This window comes from Gordionus sp. m RMFG-2023, chromosome 4, assembly GCF_954871325.1.
Source record: "Gordionus sp. m RMFG-2023 chromosome 4, tfGorSpeb1-WG-v2, whole genome shotgun sequence".
In the NCBI taxonomy this organism is placed as follows: Eukaryota; Metazoa; Nematomorpha; class Gordioida; order Chordodea; family Parachordodidae; genus Gordionus; species Gordionus sp. m RMFG-2023.
Window position 1 is genome coordinate 11523912 of NC_088778.1, and position 25157 is coordinate 11549068.

The window sequence follows — 25157 nt, forward strand, 5'->3', positions numbered from 1 at the left end:
GTCTAAGGCCAGATTGTTTAATTTCTGTAAATTGGTCTTTAGGTAAATCCTTAATTTGGGGCTTCACATGTCGCTTTATTTCCAAAAAATGTAAATTCTAATCCAATTAATATAGCCAAGAAAAAAATATTCTAAATTAACAAATTGTTTTTTTACCAATCATTATCTCTCCCCTTGTATATATTTCGCAGAGCTGTATTTTTTTTAAATATAGGAGGCAAAATAGGAGCCCTTACATCAGAACCCAAGGAATATTATTTCTCAAAACAAAAAATTTAAATTACTATTTTAAAATATAATTATTCGTGTTCTTGATAACTTGTAATCCTAATTTTGTTCTTATAGAAAGAGCGTTTTTATTTTAATGTTATTTTTTTAAAAAAATTTTTTAATTGTGAAAATTGATTAATTATTATAGAATATACCAATTTTAAAAAAATATAATAGGCTAAAAATATTTTTACAGATAAACGTGGATGCCTTAATGATAAAAATTTTGAGAATGTTTTATTAAAATCAACAATTATTACTTTCTTATCAATTCAATATTTTTTTCACTTTATATAATTATAATAAATATACTTAGATATATTTATAAAAATTGTATCTGTATTCAGATACATTTCCTAAATTTCAAAACGATGCATCTGTACCTAGATATATTTGAAAGTATCTTTTAATAACTGTTTTAATTAACAAATATTTATTTTTCTTTCAAAATTAACTCTATTAAAAACTAATAATAAAACAAATACGAAAATAATAATTTTATTCAAGCAACATTACATTATTAAAAAACAATTAAAAATAATTTTTTAAAATACTATCTTGACAGTATAAACAACCAATCTGCAGTTTGAAGTGAATATATGAAATTTAAGCAAGTTAATTGATAATTTCCAGGAAACACATCAAAGCATAATTTTGTCAAATTGTTTTTATCTGCTTATTTTATTTTATCGATAAAATATTATGAAGCATTAAATAATATTTAAATGTCTCGCACCATTTTTAATCTTAACTTTATGAATATATTTTAAAAAATTATGACGCAATGTATAGTATGCAAAAACAGTGGTAAGCTTGGTGGCACTTCGAAATTAGTGGGGTTATAGGTGATGGCATATGGATTTAGCTATATTTGATATTTTAATCAATCGCAACAATATTTATTGTTTTAGGTAAAAAGTTAAATCTTACAATCTTACATATATTATTGTGTTGATAGGGTATAGATTAGTATAAATTGTATAATTAAAAAATTGGTATAAAAAAGTATTCAATGAGATTAATATAAGGTTTCATTATCTTCTGGGGCATCCAAATCGCGATATTGTATAATTTCTCGTTGCATTCCAGGACCCCTTTTATATATTTTGTAAAGATAAAATTTATTATCAACCAAAAATAATATAAATAAAATAAAAAGGACAAATTATGTTTAGAATTTAATTTTAATATCTACATATTTTAAATTTAATCTAACTTTCTCTTCATGAATTGATTCCTTTCGAATGAATCGATACCTGGTCTTGCAGAATATGGAGGTGGTGGGTAATAGTAGTTTTTTCCAGGATAATCTGATAATTAAAAATATTTAACAGACATGCTGAATCAGAACCCGGATTAAAGCATATAATATTAACAATTTTTACAATATATATCAGAAATTCGTTAACTCACCCTGATATATGTGGGGTTGATTGGGAGGGTAAGGATGAAAATTATTGAAAGGTTTGGTAGGCAATTTAGCATTAACATTATTAGTTGTAGAGTTGGCAGAATTATTAGCTATGATTGCATTGGAGCTCGATACATAACCCAGGATATCGATGTTGTGAGGTCTTTTAGGATCCAATAGATAATTGTTAAAAAAGTCAACCTTGTTTAAATAAAATTTTTAGGGTTATTTAAACATTTTTTAGCAAAAATAATGTAAGCCTGAAAATTTGTTATAATCGATTTTTAAATTACGAGATATTTCCCCGAGGGAGTATATGGCCATTTATTGTCATGACTATCGAGATTTTTATAAAAATGGCAATATTTAAAAAAAACCAAACCTCTTTTTTAACTTGTTCGACTTTATCGTGGTGCTTATTGAATATGTGTTTTCTCACAAAATCCGGACCCTTAAACTTTTTGCCACTCAAAGGACACAACCATTTATCTTTAGATAATTCTTGTGTGTTCTCTTGGACAAATTTTTCCACCTCAGTTTAGTTGTAGAAAAGTAAATATAACAGAGTTAAGGATAATAAAATAACACATTTAAATAATAATGATAGTTATTTTAAATAAAATAATTAAATTAAAAAAGGATATGTTTCATAATCTTTGAATCCAAGTAGACTAGCCTCTTCTTTAGTCACGTGATTATTAGAGGAAAGAAACGTTTGAATTTTATTTTCGAAATTCTTCAGCCAGTCTTGAACTACAAATAACATTTTAATTTGAGAAATGCAAAAGCAATTGTTTTATTTTATAAACATGGAGGATTGTTTAAAAAAAATTTTTTAATGGTTAAAAATGTTGTAAAAAATAAAGCGTAAATCAGAATCCATAATGTAATATAATATCCAAAGATGATATAAAAAAAATAAAGCCTAAATCAGAATCCATTATTGTAATTTATTAGCCAAAGATGATATGAAAAAAATAAGTGCAAAATTGGATTATATACATTGTTTTCACTTACTATCTTTGGATAAAATTTTTGTTTGGCTCAAAGACCCTCTGCAATGTATGATACCACATTTGTTAGGCATATCATCTTCATTTGGGTATTCACTTACACTGTAATAGTCTAAAGAGTGAACCACCCTGAGGTATAAGATGAGTTTGTCTAATAACTAAAAAGAATATATTTTATGTTAATTATTAAAATTAGAGTTACTTTCGAAATATAAATAATATTAAAAAGTTTTAGATTTTTGGTAATAAATTAATCGTTCTAATGAACTCACGGTCCGGCCTTACTATCTCCTTCTAAATTCAATTATTTACTAGGATATTTGGAGTTATAATTAAAAAAAGTTGCACGATTAAAATATTTAATTCAGCCGTCATAGTGTTTAACCAAGAGATGACATGGTGTTTTATAGTTGATATGGAATAATATTTTTTAAATCTATTCATAAATTCTCATGATGGATGACTTAACCCATTTAAAAAAATAGATGTGATGGTCAAATGAAAAAGGAACCTTATTTATATTTTCGTCTTTTTCTACTAATGTAACAATCTTTTCTACACTATTGACATTGGTTTCAATTTCATTGTCTTTGCCAGTTTTATCTTCCTTATTTTTATCGCATTCAAGAGTTTCTTTATTTTTATCGCATTCAGTATGATCTTGATCAAAATCATTGTTAGGTGTAGCATCTTTGTGATCTACAGATCTGATCACATCATTGATTGGGAGGGTCTTAATGACAGAATCATCGTTTATTTCTTGAAAATACATTTTAATTCATAAATCGTAATTTCATATTTATGCTTTTATTTTAAATCAACCAAAAAAGTCGATTTAATCCTTCCTATTTTTTTATAAAGGTTTATTTACCATTTTTATCGTCAACCAATGGTATTTCGTCAACTGGCACTAGCGAAATTTTCATAAGCTCTTCCACTATACTTTTGATGATAGGATTTTTTACTTTCATAATAATCTTTTTCAAAACTTCAGGTTGTTCCAATAAGGACTTGTCCATCATATTCATTATATCGGCCAGCTCTTCATCAATTTCAAATGGGTCCGAGCTGATGCTATTTGCAATATTTAGGTCATTTTGAGGTTCCTAATAGGTTTAAATAATTATGAGTGTTAATCAAATCATTTAAAATAATCGTAGACAATTCAAGCATTAATAAACCAAAATATAGTACTGTATATTCATTCAAATCGGGAACTAGCTAAATGATAATACTCATATTTTATATCAGTTAAATAAAATTAATATCAATAAAATTAGTGAATCCTTAAGCCCTTCTCAGAAATTTTTTTATCAAACCTTCTCCAAAGAAGTCTCCTTATTTGTTGTTTCTTCGTTGTTCCATAAATTGTATTTTTTATCGAGTGATACAACTATTTTAAGAGATAGCCTAACGTCACTCTTAGCTAAAGGCTTATGAACTACTATTCCATTAACTAATCTAACCCTCCTTGTTATATCACGATTAACAATAGGACCCATTTCACAGTCTCTGATCTGTAAAAAATATATAGCATATTTTTTATAATTCGCTCAATCAACATTTATAAACTTAATTTTAAAATAAATTTAAATTGAACTGATAAAACGAAATTTTAAAAAGTCATAATATAAGAAAATTATGAGCATTTTCACTGAAGAAAAAATGTACGTACTTTAATAGTAGCAAGTGTTGAACAAATTTCTTTAACATTAGCATCCTTATTATTGAAGGTAACCCAACCTCGCCTGTAAAATTTTCTTTCTGGTAACGGGTCTGCTAATGCTACTCTCAAATAACCGTTGTAACTTTTGCAAAGCTGATATGTAAAAAAATGTTTTATGTATTATTTATAATAATCTAAAAAAAATACAATTGGAAATACTTCGAGGTAAGTACATCTGTTTTCGTAATACATTTTATCTGCTAGTTATTCTATTCAAATTAGTCTTATGTTGTACTCGTATTATTGTGTAACATGAATCAAGTAAAACAATTATTAAAAAAATATATTTGTCTGAATGAATTAAATCATACAACTGATAAATCAAGTACAAATATTCACGATAAATTAAGTTAAAATTATTTTAAAAAACAACTTCTTTTATAATGATAAATTACATTTTCGATTTCAGTCTTGGTAATGTTGGGTGGTAAATTTCTCAAAAATATGGAAGTCGTTTTGTGAAATGGCTTAGGCGAAGATTCATCTGTAATGTTAGGGACTTTGGAAATAAGATAAATAATAAAATTATGTGATTAAAAAGTTTTAAAAAAAGAACTAAATTTTAAGGTATCAATATAAATACATTTTAATTTAATTCTTTATAGGAAGGAAAAATTAAACCAGAAATTTGGATATATAATATAGTAGTATTTACGATTTTGTTTTATATAAACTCAAATCATTTAAAATGGTATTAAAGTTAGTCTTATTTAATCTACCCATAATTTTTTTATCTTCGTCATCATCCTTAGCTTCGCCTTCTTCGATGGGACTTTTATTAACGCCTTCAGTAGCTATGGCTTTTTCGCTAAGTTTTTCTATTGAAAAAAATTTATTTAGATAAAGGAAATTGTTTATGAAATGAGAGCCGTCCATTCCATGTCAAATCAATCACTTTACAACCCGACCATCTCAGATTTTCTTAAAATTTGGTATTTAAGTTAATAAAGTATTGTAAATGACGAATCCAAAATATTAGCCTCTTAACTCTTAGAACTGGAAATATAGGGTTCAAAGTGGCTCAGTATGGTCATTTTTCGAAAAAAATGATTTTTTAAAATTGGGATAATTTTTATATTAGATGCACTTTGTATATCTATTATGGTTCATTTTATAGCCCTAAGTAAACTCTTGAACGTATGTTAAATAAAATTAATTTTTTAAATGTTAGACTAAGTTTTTTTTTCCAAATTTTAGATATTTTGTAAAGAGTACCAAGAACTGTTTATATAAAAAATTTTAGAGTGGAGCCAAAAAATTAATTTTAAAAAATCTCATTTTAAACAAATCCGCTAGATGGCGCAAGTAGTTTAAACTATTAATTTTAACCAGGGTTTTACAAAAATCTTCAAATAAAAATTTGAAGATTTTTTTCGCCTAAAATTTTGAGGAAAAAATCTTTGAAGATCAATTTTTTGCGAAGATTTTTTCGCTAAAAAAAATTTTGAGCTTGCTCAAAGAAGATTTTTGAGCAAAATAAAAAATATTTTTTGTAAAAAAATCTTCTATAATTTTGAGAAAATATTTTGAGAATTTTATAATAAAATAAAATCTTTTGTAAGGAAATCTTTATTAAAATATTTTTGAAATTTTGATCTTAAAATTTTTGGTAAATTCTTTAAAAATAAAATTTTTGATATATATTTTTTTTTATTTTATTATGTTATGTTAATGAAAATATTTTTTTTGAATAGGTTGTAAATGTGAGAATTGGTCATAATACCGACTGCATTTTTTTTAATATTTGGAATAAGTAATAATGATTATTTTAAAAATGTAATGTCATAATTTTAATGTTTTATATTTAGTGTAAACTATAAAAGTGACAATTGCCATAATACTCATCTCAGAACCTTTAAAAATAATTATAATTAAAAAAGGCTAGTTGAGCATGTTTTGAGATGGTTTCAGTGATTGTAAAGCATATAAAGGTGACAATTGTCATAATACTTATTTCACATATGTTTTAATTGGAAATAGAGAAAAATGATTATTTCAAACATGAATTAATATAATGTGTAAACTATAAAAGTGACAATTGTCATAATATTCATAACAGAACCTTTAAAAATAATTTTATTTTTAGGTATTAAATAGGCGAGAAAAAATTTTTTGAGCATGTTTCGAGGTGGTTTTAATGATTGTAAAAATTGTCACAATCGTTATTTTTGAACTTTTTTAAAGCAAGTAGATAAAAATTTATTAAATATAAAATTAAATGTGGATGTACCATAGAGCAGTGACAATTGTCATAATCGTTATTTTTGAACTTTTTTGAAGCAACAGAGTAAAATAATAAATTGTAAACATGTTAAATTGAAATTTAAATGTGGATGTACCATAGAAAAGTGACAATTGTCATAATCGTTATTTTTAATCTTTTTTGAAGCAAAAGGGTAAAATTATATATTGTAAACATGTTAAATAAAAATTTCAGTGAAGATGTACCATAGAAATGTGACAATTATCATAATTGTTATCTTTGAACTTTTTTGAATTTTTTTAAAGCAAATAGGTAAAAATATATATTGTAAACCTGTTAAATTAAAATTTCAGTGAATATGTACCATAGAAAAGTGACAATTGTCATAATCGTTATTTTTAATCTTTTTTGATTTTTTTTGAAGAAATTATATATTGTAAACTTATTAAATTAAAATTTCACTGAAGATCTACCATAGAAAAGTAAAATTGTCTTAATCGTCATTTTTAATCTTTTTTAAATTTTTTTGAACTTACAGGGTAAAATAATAAATTGTAAACTTGTTAAATTTAAATGTGGATGTACCATAGATAAGTGACAATTGTCATAATGGCCATTTTTAATCTTTTTGGAATTTTTTTGAAGCAAAAGTGTAAAATAATAAATTATAAACATGTAAAATTAAAATGAGGATGTACTATAGAAATGTGACAATTGTCATAAACGTTTATTTTAATCTTTTTTGAATTTTTTTTAAGCTAAAGGGTAAAATTATATATTGTAAACATGTTAAATTAAAATTTCAGTGGAGATGACAATTGTCATAATCGTTATTTTTAATCTTTTTTGAATTATTTTGAAGCAAAAATATAAAATTATATATTGTAAACATGTTAAATTAAAATTTAAATGAGGATGTACCATAGAAAAATGATAATTGTCATAATCATTATGATCATTTTAGAATTTATTTGCTGAAACGAGCAGGTTTTTAGCTGAAGCCCGTCCATGGGCGGCCTAGCTTAATAATTTTAAAAAGTGCGAGCGAATCGGTTACAAAATTTTAACAATTAGCGGGTTAAAAAATTTTAACTTTAGTTTATTATTTAAAATCTATTAGGTAAACATTAAAAAGAATCTGTGAATATAATTCCCAGGAAATAAAATTCCCATTTTTTAAGATATTAAAAATTACAAAATTAGTAAAATAGTCACTATCTCCAGGTCTCTTAAATCTTTCTACATCTACATGTTGGTACCAATTAACATTATATTGTTTATTAAATATAATCTTTTAGATTTTTCCTCACAGGAAGAACCATCTTATTCTCAAAAGATTTCAAATTCAGTTTTATTTGGTATAACAAATAATTCTTAACCCAATCAAATAAATTTTTCTACAATAAACTCTGATACCTATCATAAACCACAAAAGAAATATAGCAATTGGAGTCAGGAAAAAATTGCAATAGCCATAAACAGAATAAGAGGCCATCCGTCACTCCCTCCTTCAAGGGGGAAAACGTATCGGTTTTGGGTACCATTACAGCAATGAAAATTAAAAAAAAATTTGAATTCAATTTTATAAAAAAAAATTATATAATACTTTTTTTCAATCTGGTGCCGCCTCGCTGGCACCAGCAAATTTCATTTTTTTGAGATTTTTATTTTCTTTAATTCATAAGGCAAAACATTAAATAAAAATAAATAAAGGAGGGAGAGAGAGAGACAATGGGAAAAACGAAAAGAAAAGAAAATGCATTTTTTATATCTTCATTTAACATTTGATTTTTTATAAATATAAATAAAAAAAACATTAAATAAATGTATCCCATCCAAATTTATAAATGGGGGTTTTATTTGGCCTCAATAAAACAATTATTTTATTCATTTTTTTATTTTATATAACATTAATTCCTGATTTTTTATTTCAAAATATAATAAACAAGTGAAAATAAAAATAAAAGGAAAAAACAAGAAAGTTAAAATTAAAAATTACAAAATTTTTTTTTATATATAATGCAAAATAAAAAAAATCTCAAAGATATTCTAAAGGAGCATTTTTTAATCGATTCTTCTGAAAATTTAGCGACGTGCAGCATGTGTGACAAAAAGATGAAGTAATACCATGTAAAATAAATTATTTAATGTATTTTTCAATATATTTTTCTAGCAAATCTTAAAAGACACATTAATGAAAGCAGATGAATCTAATAGTGATTCGTCCTTCAATGCTAGAAATACAGCAAAAGAAAAATTCCCAAAAATTAAGATCGATAAATCTAAAGTAATTAATATTTAAATAAAGAATAAATAATTATTTTTTAGGTTTTTGAATGTATAGTATGGTTGATTACAGTCCATAATTTACCCATAAATTTAGTAAATTATGAGGGTTTCCGTATTTTACTAGACCCTATATGTCATTCTCTTCAAATGAAAATAAATACTCGGTCAGTGGTCGACAAAATAAAATATACCGCATCCGAAATTAGACTTCAAATTATACATGAATTAAAAAACAAGCTAATTTCTTTAAAAATTGATACAGCTACTAGATATAATAAATCAATATTAGGTATTAATGTTCAGTATATAAAAAATGGCCAGATACAAGTATGAACACTAGGAATGATAGTACTAATAAAAATTCATACAGGTGTAAACCTAAAAGAAGAAATCCAAACAATTTTAAAAAAATACCAGATAGATTTAAAAATATATAGCATTACTGTGGATAACGGCGCCAATATGCTTAAAATGGTTGACACTATGGCTAGAGATCAATTAAATAATGATAATGATCTATCTAATTCTAATGAAAACAATTTAAGCCAGATATTATTTAATACAAGTGTAAGTTATCAGGAAAATGTATGTATTGATGATGAAAATGTCTCCGTTTATTCTGATGAAGAAACACCAGAGGGTATTGACGAGGAAAATATATCAGATGATATAAGCAAAAGCTTTGGCTTAAGTTGCATTAGATGTTCTGCACATACTATACAACTTGCTGTAAACATGTTTATCAAAAAATATTTAAAACTAGACTTAGAGAAAATTCGTGTTATAATTAAATTGATAAAATCTCACAAATATAAAAGATTATTTATAATGGACAAAGTTTCGAAACCCACGCTAGATACTGTTACTAGGTGGAATAGTACTTATCTAATGATGAAAAATCTAATGGATAATAAAACCTTTTATACTAAAATGGGTGAATTATACCCAGAAACTTTTATTAGTTTCGATTTATGGGATATTATCCTATTAGGTACATGTAATCAGTCCTTTTCCCATTATACAAATTCACAATGAAATTACAAAAAAGTAATATTGTAATAGGTGATTTTTTTGCTTCATGGCTAGAATGCAAAATGGAGCTGGAGGAAATGGATAATAATTTATCTAAAAGTATGTTGGAATGTTTAAACATTAGAGAAAGCTATCTTTTTCAAAATGACGCATTTCGTAGTGCGATATATATGGATCCTAGATTCCATTATGAAAATGGAAAATATCCTTTGGAAGAAGATAAAATATTGGCCAGGGTAAATTAATAAATTTATAATATACATCTTTTTATTTTAGGAACATATATTTGCAACTTGGAAACAATTGCAAGCTATTGACCCTCATGAAGAAAATACAACTCTAGTTATGCCTTCCACTAGTGATTATAAAAAAACAAAACTTGACCTTTACATTGAGCGTGATTGCAAGAAGGGACCTATATTTTATGAATTATGTAATAGCGATATCAAGCTAAAAATAAAATCGTTATTATACAACAAAAGATTGCCATCCTCACAAGATATTTTGCAATATTGGGTTTAAAGAAAACACCAAGATGCAGAATTATTTAAATTATCTCAAATAATTCTTGCTGCTCCTTGCACCCAGGTCTCAGCTGAGAGAGCATTTAGTGCATTGGCACTAACTGTAACCTCTCTAAGGACAAGATTAGACAAAGAAAAACTTGATGATATTTTAATTATAAAGCTTAATCGTACATTGTTAAATAATGTGATATTTTAAATAATTATTTATATAACCTATTTCATTATAAAGTTATTGTTTACATTGAAATTTTAATAAATAAAAATTCATATATATGACTGATTTAGATTTTTTGTATGAATAGTATAATCAGAGGGGGGCGTATTTTACTAGATATATCCAAATAGTAGTTTCTAAGATCTAAAATTGATTTAAAAGATTATAGAAAAAATATTTTTAAATTTGTTGTTCCCAAAAATATCATGTTTATATTGATGCATCTTTCTAGTTCAACTCCGTTCCGGTTGGCTCTAAAAATTTAACATATATGATACTATTATCATCTGCCCAGAGGTTTAAGTGTTTCCCAACAAGATCATATTAACCTAATTTAAAAATAATGGATATGACTATGAGTAATGTGATAATTTCAAAATATATATATTAAAATAATTTCAAAAGGGAGTTGAGAATTAGATATGTCACTTATCTATGGTACATATTCACTGAAATTTTAATTTAACATGTGTACAATTTATTATTTTACCCTTTAAGTTCAAAAAAATTAAATAAAATATGATAATTGTCACTTTTCTATGGTAGATCTCCACTGAAATTTTAATTTAACATGTTTACAATATATAATTTTACCCTTTGGCTTAAAAAAAATTCAAAAAAGATTAAAAATAACGATTATGACAATTGTCACTTTTCTATGGTACATCCACATTTAAATTTCAATTTAACATGTTTACAATTTATTATTTTACTCTGTTGCTTCAAAAAAGTTCAAAAATAACGATTATGACAATTGTCACTGCTCTATGGTACATCCACATTTAATTTTATATTTAATAAATTTTTATCTACTTGCTTTAAAAAAGTTCAAAAATAACGATTGTGACAATTTTTACAATCATTAAAACCATCTCGAAACATGCTCAAAAAATTTTTTCTCGCCTATTTAATACCTAAAAATAAAATTATTTTTATAGGTTCTGTTATGAATATTATGACAATTGTCACTTTTATAGTTTACACATTATATTAATTCATGTTTGAAATAATCATTTTTCTCTATTTCCAATTAAAACATATGTGAAATAAGTATTATGACAATTGTCACCTTTATATGCTTTACAATCACTGAAACCATCTCAAAACATGCTCAACTAGCCTTTTTTAATTATAATTATTTTTAAAGGTTCTGAGATGAGTATTATGAGAATTGTCACTTTTATAGTTTACATTAAATATAAAACATTAAAATTATGACATTACATTTTTAAAATAATCATTATTACTTATTCCAAATATTAAAAAAAATGCAGTCGGTATTATGACCAATTCTCACATTTACAACCTATTCAAAAAAAATATTTTCATTAACATAATAAAATAAAAAAAAATATATATCAAAAATTTTATTTTTAAAGAATTTACCAAAAAATTTTAAGATCAAAATTTCAAAAATATTTTAATAAAGATTTCCTTAAAGAATTTATTTTATTATAAAATTCTCAAAATATTTTCTCAAAATTATAGAAGATTTTTTTACAAAAAATATTTTTTATTTTGCTCAAAAATCTTCTTTGAGCAAGCTCAAAATTTTTTTTAGCGAAAAAATCTTCACATTTTTTGATCTTCAAAAGAGCAACGATCTGTGAAGATTTTTGAATTTTGAGCAAATGTTAAACCCTGATTTTAACAATATAAGTCAATCTAAGAAATTTTTTTTATTCCATAATAAAATATTTATCGAATTATTAATAGTGAGCATAATATTTAAAATAATTTTAATTAAATTTCCTTGAATTTAATTTATAGATAATAAAATTTATTAAGTAAGCAATTAATAAATTATCGATTTTTCGAATAATTTTTTCCAATATAAATTTTTATATATGTTACTTCCTAAAATTTGTAATTTTTAAAATTAATTAATTTATTAATATATTTTATACAAATCCATTGAATCTTCCAAATCACTATTCCAAAAAAGGTTTAAGAAAAGTGACGATTTAGATAACAATCATAATATTAACAAAGGAGAATATATTTGTCCTAAGTGTCGCAAATTTTTATATAAAAAGAAGAATAGTATTACAATTTTAGAGGATAGCAACATCCCTACAACTTCAAATAATTTCTTAAACCTCCACCGATATAGAAAATGATTATCCAATTAATAACGACAATGTGTAACTCCCTACAATTTTTTTAGAATCCTTAAATTCTACTTTAAATTAAATAAGACATTCTCCAATAAAAAAAGAGACTAAGAGAAAAGGGATATCTCAAGAAAAAGCTCAGCAGACTTTCAAAAGCTTTTGGCAAAATTCTTCAACCAAAGATGAATACAAATGGCAGCAACGATTTGATAATTTATATAAAAAATAATTATCCATTATTGTCTAAAACCAAAAATATCAATTATTAACGACATTACCTCCAAATTGAAGCATTCACAAAATTAAAAAACAATTTAACGCTTCGTTTTATATGATCCGTAATTCAAAATTCCTTCTTGGTCAAAAGGAGGTTCTTTCAACTTCTAATCCCAAGGCAGGTTAAAACCATAAATCAGAGCATAGTTGACGTTAAGTTTCTATTTAAACGATGAATATAGTAGATTACTGCCCGGAAAAATATTGCCTTTCTATAATTGAAAATGATGAAAGGAATAATGTTCAAAAACGGTTAATTCTGAATAATTTAAAAGAAATCTATATAAATTTTAAAGCTATCTACTCTTCTCTTAAAATCGGGTTTTTAAAATTGGCCTCATTGCACTCTAAAAATTGCATAATACCAGGTTCAAGTGACACTCACTTGGTTTGTGTCTGCTAATCCATCAGAATGTTAAGTTGCTAAAAATAGATAGCAATCTAGCAACTTTAACAAAAAATATGGATTTTGAGATAGACTTACAAGGACATAATTCCAGCAATCCTCCCCTGCCAGCCTGTTATTTTAGCGAATGTCATGAATGTCCTGGGAACTAAGCATAAGATAAATTAGAAAATTTATTAATTGCACATGATATATACAGGATAACGTTCAAGCAATGGATATCTATAGATAGAACAGTCTAGAGACTCTTACATAAACAGCTGACGAATTTCTTAATTACTTATTTCAAAAAATATTTATTTTGATTCGCAGTGGTTTTATTACTGAACAGCTAAATAGATTCCATCAGAATCTTAAAAACAATTTAGAATATGATCATTATTTATTTGGTTATCTGATGATTTTTCTGAACTCTTTTATACTTCAAGATGAAGTCCAAGGTTATCACTGGGCCTTTTCCCAGGTTACCTACATCCATTTGGTATATATTATAAAGTAAATAATGTAATAAATCATATAAGTTATGTTGCCATATCCACAGGAAGAACTTATACTTTAACTAATGATGAATCTAAAATGGCAATATAGAAATTTAATTAAAATTATTTTAAATATTAAGCTTACTATTAATTATTCAATAATATTTTATTATGGAATAAAAAAATTTCTTAGATTAACTTATATTGATAAAATTAATATTTTAAACTACTTACGCCATCTAGCGGATTTAAATGAGATTTTTCCTAATTAATTTTTATGGCCTTATTCTGAAATTTTTTATATGAACAGTTCTTGGTACTCTTTACAAAATATCTGAAATTTGTAAAAAAAATTAGTCTAACATTTTGAAAAATTAATTACAAATTTTTAACCGCAATTTTAAAAAAATATATAAATTAAAAAATAATTTTATTTAACATATGTTCAAGAGTTTACTTAGGGCTATAAAATGAGCTATAATAGATATATATAGTACATCTAATATAAAAGTTATCCTAATTTTAAAAAATCATTTTTTTCGAAAAATGACCAAGCTGAGCCACTTTGAAGCCCTATATCTCCGGTTCTGATAGAGTTAAGAATCTAATATTTTGGATTCGTCAATTACAATACTTTATTAACTTAAATATAAATTTTAACAAAATCTGAGATGGTCGGGTTGTAAAGTGATTGATTTGACATGGAAATGACCCAGATACATATATGATTTCTAATAAAGATTTAAAACTTTTGGAATTGGCACTTGAATGGCCACTGGAAGAGCTAGATCCTGACCGGGAGGAAGAGCCTGAAGATGATCCACTTCTGGAAGACCTAGAGGATCCAGAACAGCATGAAGAACTTCTAGAGATAGAGGAGCAGCAGGATTTCTAAAGAAATTTTTTGAAAAATAATAATGGGTAAAGAGCAAATTGTTTGAAGAACAAGATTTTCTTGCTCAATCAATTTTAAGCTTTAGATATTAATTCAATTATTGACTTAATAGATTTTTGATTCTTTCCCACAGATATTTTAGGTTATCTTGCTCATTCCGACCAAGTTTTTGGGGGGAGGTAATAAATTTCCAAATTGGTTATTTTTTGGGTAGTATTTCACGATATCCCGTATAATAGTCTTTAACTTTTAGATAACTACTTATCACACCCAACTGATAGTGGTCCCTGTAATCCCTAAGCTACTGACCCGAAATAATTCCAGACCTCAATAACATATAATTTTGAAAATCGCCTCTCCCAGTCCTCAAATGATTTTCGCTTTGTTTCTTATTAAATTTTTGCCTTCCTTTACCACCTCCCTCTCCAAACGAATTCCATAAAAGATGGTTTAACTACTTTTTAAAATTGCACAATAAAATATACCTCTACAATATTCGTGGATTATATAAATTGCTGATATAAGATGAAATATATTTTCATAAGATTATAAATTGGTAATATTAAAATATGGGAAAAATATAAACTTTTTAAAATTGCCTCCTCTATTTCTCTGAATGATGATGTAATGAATCAAAACCTGGAACAAAATAAAAAATATCTACTACTATTTTTCTGGCATAGTAATGTGTCTGAACTTTACCTTTGTAGTAGTTAACTACAAGCTAGGCTAATTTAAAAACGAATCGAATAATAAATTATCCGTAATCGATACTTAAAAATGAATAGAATAAATACCGATTTTACTTATAGTTTTCATTTTATCCTTATCTTAATTATTTTGCATGAATAGAGGTAAAAAAATAATAAATAAAAAAAGGTTAATATAGAGTTTACGAGAACCTCAGCTCTTAGATATTAGTCATTTTATTTTTTTTAACATTTTTGACAATTCATCATAAACATTAGGTATTATCACCTCTGAGAAATATCTTCGACTTGGTAGATACAGCTGCTATATTTTGCTCATTAAGCGTCTAGCTTGGACTACAGAAAACTGTTGATTTATAATACTTTCGGAAATATATTTCAAATAATTTTTCAAGTTTAGTTTTTAATAAATAAGTTTGTTAAATGTCCATTGTTTGAAATTTTTAAATATCTTGTAACAAAAAAATTAAATCATGCCACTACAACTTTATCTTTGAGCCTTTATTTCATCACATTTAGACGTTCGATATATCCTCAACCGTCTCGCCACTTTTATAGATCCTCACCTATATCCGGCCCTTACCTTTTGGAATAGCTATCCAGCCTCTAGCATTCAAAATAAATTGGGATGCTCCTTTGATGGTCAGTTTCGTTGAATACCTCATTTAGAATGAGCACTTAGAGGAAAACCTAAATAACATAACACTAAATGCATGCTAGGGGTTGAAAGCCATCCCTAGTTCCAATCTCGGCCTCCTCATATGGACAACTACACATATCAATAGCATTTCGTCTTGGTTGCAATGTAATGTACCCTCCATTTGTGTCGATTGTGGCCAGCAAATCGAATCGAAGGCCTCCCATCCTTTGCACTGCAAGTTCTTCCTCAGACGTAAACCATGTCATAAATCCATTAAAAGATTATTCTAGCTGCTCTCAAAAAGATTCATATCTTTACGTCGCATATGCCATATCCCCTAGATAAACGGTCTCCTACTGATCTGGGATTATATGTGCATTAATTTTGCTGTGAATTTTCTCTCATTTCCTGCCATCGAAAGTAGTTTAAAAAATATATGCTGGCCTCACGAACAGTTTTTGCCAATAGTCACTAACATCCTATGTATTCAGAAAGGAGGCTATCAATCTTATCAAGGCCATAGGCAAAAAAGGAGACTTATTTCAGGTGACCCCAAATAATTCTACTTGTTGGCCAACAGATTTCTCTCGAAATGTGCTGAATTTCAAAAAGCATTCACTCCTTTCTAGGACTTGTTCCTATTTTTAAATGTTTTTATATACAATTTTTTTTTCATATATTTTCAATATTTTTTTTATTATATAAATTTTAATAGTTTTTTTTAAATTATGGGATTATGTGAAATTGAAAATTTAATAAATGAATAAGCTTTAAAAAAAATATACAATCATTAAATAACCAAATAATATTATTATTGTATCGGTTTTTTTTAAAATATCGAATCCTATATTTTTTGAAACGTAGGTGCCGATTACATATTTAATATCGGCACAGCCCTAATTTATAATAAAATTTAGCAAATAATTAAAACGTTTATCCAAAATATCGCAAATTGAGGTAAATTATTGAACTTAAAACAAAAAAAATATATTTAAATCTTGATTTTTATTTTAAGAAAATCAGAAATTTAATCACGACAAAGCTATATAATTAAGTAAAATTATATAAAATCATATTTTTTTTAAATCGGGATGATTTAAAACAATTAGATTTACTGCCAACCCTAAAAAATAGTAAGTTGAACTTAAATATATTTATATTATAAATTATGTTTTTATATCTATTTTTTGCAAAATAAATTCATTATTTCTTCTGAATTAAGTTGAATAAAATATTTCTAGCTCTCAACTACTAACTAAAATTTTTCTCTTCAACAAACTAGAAATACAAATTTATTTTATATATATAGTAATGTACCTTTGTCTTATTTTTGTGAGATTTAGTACCCTTTCCATGTACCTTTTCCTATGCAATATTAAGTTGTCATTTTATAATACAATTAAATAAATATGTATAATATTACCTTATCCATATCATTTTTGCTTGTAACATCATTTCTAAAATTTAATATTAAAGAAAGTTAAAATAATTTATATAAATTTTTTTGCGATTTTAAGCAAAATTGCAAAACCTTGATGGTTCAAAGAATAATATAAATGGTATAGTTGGCTATTATAAACAGATTTTTGAAAAATTTGGTCACTGAACAAAAACTACAAAAAATTGATTAAAAAATGAGTTAATTAGTAGAAACCACTTTGTCAAGTTTAAAATTATCTAGTTAATTTGGATTATATTTTATTGATTTTCCAATTTTATGAGCTCTTTTTTTGACTTTGTATATAGTAAGCTTAAAAACATGATAGGAACTGCAAAAGCCATAAAATTAAAATCTTCATAAATTAGAAATAAAATATTAATCAAGAATTTAAAATTTGTTTATAATGATATAAAACTTGCTTAAAATAGTGTAGTTAGTGTTGTTAAGAACCCAGATTGAAATCCAATTAAAAAAATTAACAAAAATCGTATTTAGTCCTTATATATTAAATAAAATGGCCGGAAATTGGGAAAAAAAATTTTTTTATCTAAAAGTAGAATCTTTGTACATAATTTTGATATTAAATTTGTTATTTACAATTATGTAGTTTTTAAGATAGGCTTAATTGAAAAGGCAGATAATGGTAAAAATAAGTCATTTTTGCCACTTTGAACCCTAATATCTCTAAGAATATAAATGTTACAAGGCTAAAATTTTGGCTATTTCTTAAATACACTAACCTTTCTTTCCTTACCAAATTTTAAAAAAATCGAAGGGGGTCGGCCGAAAATCTCATTTTTTGCTCATTTGACATGGAATTACCTATATCAAATATTTATAGGGCTGTGCCAATATTTTTACCAATATTAAAATGACCTGTTTATAAATGTGTATATCTTAGAATTAGCATGGTAGCTAATTTTTTATGCATAAACAGCTTGGAATATTGATATAACATTAAAACTTGCTATAAACAAAAGTATTATAAGAAGGCATCAGAATTGGCTGATCAACAATTTGTTTTGGATTGGATTGGCAAAAAATTGTTAAAAACCGATCCACAACATAGGTTCATTTCATTTTCCGATGCTGACTTTTCTTAAAATATTTTTGTTTGATAAATTATTTTAAAGTTTTACTAACATTACAAGATTTATACATTAAAAATTTATTGCTTATCTTGTAGCAATTCCGAGATACGCACATTTATGACCATATCATTTTAATATTGGCAAAAATATAGGCACAGCCCTAATTATTGCTTAGTAAAGCTAACATATACAAGTATCCCTGTGTTTTATTGTATACAAATATTTTTAGATTTACTAACACATAAAATTAAATGTAACCTTTTATCATTCCCAGTCTTAACCACCACCCCTTCACCTAGTGGTTGCTGCTCGCCTTCAATTTCAAAATCTAGCCTGTCAATATCTTCCATATCATCATCCCCAATATCATTACACCCATTTATAGTTAAATTAGATATATGATTATTTGTTGAATTGTTTGCAAGTTGTTTAGAATTCAAATTATGATCTAAAATATTGATTTCCTCTGGTAACACAATGGCTGATGCATATTCTTCCTCAAGATATTTAAGATCTGAATCTGTTCCTCCTTCTAGTTTTATGATTACTTGATTGATTTTATTTTAAAGGGGATATTAATAAAATTCAAAAAAAGGTCTATATAATTGTTGACCAAGAGCTATGACACAAATGAAAGGCTTGAAGATTATGAAGGAAGGATATCAAATAAATGAAGATTTGGAGATTATGAAAATGAAACGAATATACGAAATTTTATTTAGGGATAATGGAACACGTGGCCTATGAAGGGTGGGCGTGTTGTAGTTTTGTATTATTATGATATATATTTATATATATATATTATAAAATGTCAATCAAAAAGAATATATTTTATTTATTAGTTATTTTATCGAGAATTGATATTCAAACACTTGGTATTTTTTTGTTTACTTTTTTACTTTTGACTTTTGATAAATATATTATACGAGATTAATTTTGATGGTTTTATAAAAAAAATGAAAAAAAACTTTATGAGATGAAAATAATTTAATTTGATGTTTGACTTTGGAAATTTTAAGATTTGAATAGAAATAAAGAAATAGAAATTAAAAATAAAAAAAATTATACGAGATTAATTTTGATGGTTTTATAAAAAAAATATAATTTAATTTGATGTTTGACTTTGGAAATTTTGTGATTTGAATAGAAATAAAGAAATATAAATTAAAAAAAAAAATCAAACATCAAATTAAATTATTTTCATCTCATAAAGTTTTTTTTCATTTTTTTATAAAACCATCAAAATTAATCTCGTATAATATATTTATCAAAAGTCAAAAGTAAAAAAGTAAACAAAAAAATACCAAGTGTTTGAATATCAATTCTCGATAAAATAACTAATAAATAAAATATATTCTTTTTGATTGACATTTTATAATATATATATATAAATATATATCATAATAATACAAAACTACAACAATAATAACAAGGGTAATCTTGTATTTATTGTTTTTAATATATAAGATATATTCAAATAAATTTTGAATATTATAAAATATTGTTTTAAATACGATATATTTAATGATAAGATTTCTTTACCTATACATATCAATTGTCAACAATAAAAATTGGACCCCTTCCCCTGCCAAAAATATAGAAATTATATTTTTACAAAAAAATACATCAAAATTTCAATAATTAAATTTATTTTTATTTAAAATGATTGTTACCTGCATCCATAAATTTAATTATTTCTTTTAGTTGACTTTGATTTAAAGATATCTTATCAACCCATCCATTTTCATAAAATTCCATAAAAATTTTAAGTCTATTTTTCACTTTTTCTTCTTTGTCTTGCTTAACATTTATTTTATCTTCAGGGTGATATTTATTTTTAAACCTTTTATTTTTGTAAAATAAATAATTAATTTTATTTCCTACCTCATGATATTAATACATATATTCTATTGGGAAAATAAATAAAAACATATTTCTAAAAGATAACAATCACATATTCAATGAAGTTTATTCATATATACTTGTTTTCCTCACAATAAAAGAACTTTCACAATTTATTGAGATAAAATATATTGTCACTTGAGTATTTGTTTTGTACCAATAATTAATTATTATAAATGAAGTTGGATAAACTTTATTTAATAATAATTAAATTTGGTAAAATTAGTAAATAATCTCAGTTATTAGAATCTGTAAAAAAATATTCATATTTTTTTTATAAAAGGAAGAGGGTAGAGGGTGAATACCAAATACAATGTTAATATCTAACTCTGTTAAGAAGTCATTTGATAACAAATCAAACACCATATAACTTATCTTTTTCATATTCAATAAAAAATTTGGAAACTTGCATGTGTTTTAGTTAGATAAAAAACAAAATTTTAACTTGTTAGAAATTAGGCCTAATCAAAACGAATTTGAATCGAATAGTGCTTTATTCATATTTAATTCGTTTAAATGAATCGAATAATTTACTATTCATATTTGTACGAATAATAAAATCTACTATTTGTATTCGATTTGAGTTATTCGAATAATTGATATGAATTTTCTTAATAAAATATATCATACACAAGTATATTGACAAATTTTTTTATTGCTAATTTGATTTCAAACAGAAAAAATTATTAATAATCTGATAATAAAAAATATGTAATTAATAACCTGATGATAAAAAATATGTACAAGTTATAAACAAAATTAAAATGTATATTATTAATAATCTGATAATAAAAAATATGTAATTAATAACCTGATGATAAAAAATATGTACAAGTTATAAACAAAATTAAAATGTATATTATTAATTTAATTCATGATTCTAAGCCAATTTTTAAGGCAGAGTTTTTCTTATATTTTCTTCCTTATATGGCATGCAATTTTTTGACAACAAATTAGTTCCAACTAGAAGTTGATGTTCCTTTTATAGATAGGTAATCCCTAGGGGTGAATGAAACCAAACCTATCATAATGATAAATAATAGGAGATGTTGTTTTGCCTTTACATTTTATAATGCTCTTGCAATGATTCATCCTGTTAATTGATTTGATATTGATCCCATATAGTCACTCTTTTTGTGGAAAATTTTGTCAATTTCAACATCAAGCATAACTATTTTATCAGAAGCATTCTCCTCTAACATAATTAATCTACTAATCATAATTTATTGTAAGATTATTATATTTTTATATAACTTTGGTTTGTGTAATTTTTTAATATAATTTATTATGAGATTCAAAAAATAAACTTCTCAGATTCAAAAACAAATAAAAATTTAAATATTGCTTCAACACTCTCTTCAGATTTTTTAAATTTGTGCTAGTCTTTTTATAAACACCACCTGTCAGATTTGAAGGTCATAAAATAGAAATGACAAACATTCGATTTATTAAAAGGTTTATTAAATATTCCGAATAATTCATTTTATTCGGATCGAATAAATAATTATTCGCATTTGATTTCATAATTATTCAATTTGAATTGAATCGAATATTCAAATCTTTTTGAATAGGCCTATTAGCAATTAGATTATTTGAGATAATGGGGATTAAAGGTATAAAATTTGACCTTTTTAACTTTGTTGCAAAAACTAAATCAATAAGTAACTCAATGATTGATAATTAGGAAAATAAACAAAAATGAATTATATATGGTTGCCTTATGTCCAGTTTAAAATAAAATTGACTAGGTGCTCCATTTTTTTTCCTACTACTATTTTCAATGAACTAAAATTTTGTTATAAAAATTTAACTAGATATATGATATGCCCACAAATTTTTAACAAGTATGGGGTTAGTTAAAAATATCAATTTTTTTACCTATTTGGTATGGAATGACCCTAATATAAAATTCTGCATTTTAAGCATAAAATAAAATTAGTTGGTATTATAAATATTTTTTATAAACTATAATAATTAATAATGAAAATATATTTATCATGAAGTATATTTTTTAAATATTAATTAAGAAATATATGAACATAGAGAATTTTTGTTAGAAAAAAAGCTTAATAAATAATTATAAAATTGCTTATCAAATTCGTTTTATATAAAAAAATTGGAAAATTGAATAAGTTTTATTTATTTTAAAGAAGTTAGAAAGCAAATTAAAAGTAGTATTCAGGGTTGAGAATTTCAAAAAGAATATAAATGAAATTCCCAATTTTCTAATATTGATCAATTTTGAAAAAACATTGTAAAGAATTTTTAAGATTATGTAAATATATCCTGTTGGTTTCAATAATCATATATGTGCAAGCCTTCATTTTTAGGTTAAAAGGAATAAAAAACCTTAGGATAGAAATATGTCAGAATAATTCACTTTTATCTTATCCATATGTATTTTATAATTTTAAAGAAATATAAAAATTATAAGGTTAGGTAATCATATTGCTAAAATATAAATTTATTTAGTGCAAACAAACTTATAAAATAATTAGTAGGCCTAAGAGGTCAGTTCCACTCTAATATATAATAGAATTTTATATACAAATCAGAAATGTGTAAACTCAGCCCAAAAATGGTATGATCTAAAAAATTAAGACTGGGCCTAAAAAATTTGAAAATTTAAAAACCAAGACCAGCTTATTTATTTATTTTTTAAATTATATCAATTAATCATTTGGAAAATCATAAAAGAGCATTTAAAATTCAGTTACTGCTCATATTTACAATTCTTTTTTGAAACAATTTGTACAGTCAAAACTCTTTTCAAAAAAAAAAGAAAACAAGTTTACATTTTTATTAATTGTGATCAATTTGCACAATACCATTGCATTGTTTGTGTTCACTCAAAGGTCACACTATTAAGCCAAAAAAATGTTCAAAAATCATGGCAAGGCCAAAAAAAATTGGGCTGAGCTAGAAATTTTTTTTTCAAATCGAGTGAAATTTTTGCCACTGCAGGTCTCTGATATAAATATAATATATTAAAAGTTATTACTAACAAGCTTTAAAAATTGTGGCATAACAAATAAATGCTCATGCAACAATATATTTAGCATACTATTAGTATATTCAAATTATATTTTTTATATAATTACAATTTTTTCTTACCATATTTATTGAAGAATGATTTATATAAAATAATCAAATTATTATTTTTTAATATACTCTGCCTCTATAATAAAGAGGAAAGAGCATTAAATAATAACAATATTATATAACAAACAAAAATGTAAAATAATTAAATGTTCTGGTAATTTTTTTAGAAAACTGAGGGACCATGATTTTATCACCTGGTGAAGTATTTAAAAATATAAATATATTCCACCATATCTTATAAAAAACATAAATTTAATGTAATTACCACTCTTCTAATTTGTGTGCATTAAAAAATTCATTAATAGCATGTTTTTGAAATTCAATTTTATATTCTTTATATTTTTTAACAGCTTCTTCAACATCAATTGTATCTTCCTGTTGTAATAAAAATTGCTTAAAATTTAATAAAGATGCTCCACTTTCATTTGCTTCCCTATTTTTCATGATATATACAATTAAAAATTTATATAATATACCTGTGGACCATAGCTGTGGGAATAGGCATGGGAGGAAGTGTTGGGGGCAACTGATAATCATGCCAATTAGAATAAGGTGGATGATTACCAGGGTGATGGTAATTAATATTAGGTCCAGTGTTTGGATAATATGTATCATCCCTTTTAATTAAATTTATTTTTTTACAATTTCAAAGTAATTACCAGTCTCTTCGAACTCTTTTCATTTGTGCTGGACCATGAGGCGAATATTCTCTATCGCCATAACGTTTTCTTCTTTCATAATCACCTCTATTTGATTCCTTCCTTATTCTTCCACCTCTCCAATTTTCACGAGGCCTGTTAAAAATTTGATGAGAAAAAATAGTAATATAATCACCTTTCTTCCCATTCTTCTCCTCGATTTCTGGGTTCTCTTCTATCCTGATAATCATTTCTTTCTCTACGAAATTTATCTCTTCGTCTTCGTTCAAATTCTTCTTCTGAATCAGCCATGTTTTTAAAATAATATATTTTATCTCGCGGAAAACATAATTAATTATCATTATTCAATCGAATTTGTAAAAAAAAATATTAATCAAAGAGTAAATGGTGATGAATTAAAGATAAAATTATTCGTATATAAAAATTATACAAGTTTAAGAAGAAATTAATTATTTATTGCAATGAATGATTTTTATTCTACTTTGTTTAACATGATGCCTATATTTGTTAACACATTGTTATTTTTATTTTAAACCTTCTTAAATTATAGAGTAAATTTGTTTTAGCCTTAGGAAAATTTAATTTTAACTTAACATTAACTTTAAAATTTATTATTATGTAATTTTAATATAAACCTTATATGATGTTGTGTTATTTAAAAATCCATAATAGAATAATTTTACATTGAAAATGATATTGAAAGAAAGAAAGAAAATTATTTATGATTGAAACGACTTAGTTTTAAAATAAAAAAAAT

General features: G+C 24.8%; 1 protein-coding gene across 2 annotated transcripts; it reads right to left on the reverse strand.

Moving 5' to 3' along the window:
• Positions 1-989: 989 nt before the first annotated feature.
• On the reverse strand, positions 990-24725 carry LOC135928009 (serrate RNA effector molecule homolog A-like). 2 transcript variants are annotated; one of them, XM_065464321.1, is made up of 21 exons: positions 24576-24725; positions 24401-24535; positions 24218-24358; positions 24007-24174; positions 20411-20580; positions 18996-19284; positions 17629-17662; positions 17523-17570; positions 14710-14851; positions 5140-5238; positions 4816-4919; positions 4370-4513; positions 4014-4211; positions 3566-3800; positions 3206-3453; positions 2699-2852; positions 2326-2434; positions 2064-2217; positions 1684-1882; positions 1487-1580; positions 992-1364 (listed from the first exon to the last, which is right to left on the reverse strand). In XM_065464321.1, exons 1-21 carry the CDS (start codon positions 24689-24691, stop codon positions 1289-1291), a joined length of 3057 nt encoding a protein of 1018 aa, XP_065320393.1. In that variant the 5' UTR covers positions 24692-24725; the 3' UTR covers positions 992-1288. The 2 variants fall into 2 exon arrangements, with proteins under 2 accessions (XP_065320394.1, XP_065320393.1); XM_065464322.1 differs by lacking the exons at positions 24007-24174; positions 24218-24358; positions 24401-24535; positions 24576-24725 and adding an exon at positions 23754-23888 and having other exon boundaries at positions 990-1364.
• Positions 24726-25157: the final 432 nt, after the last annotated feature.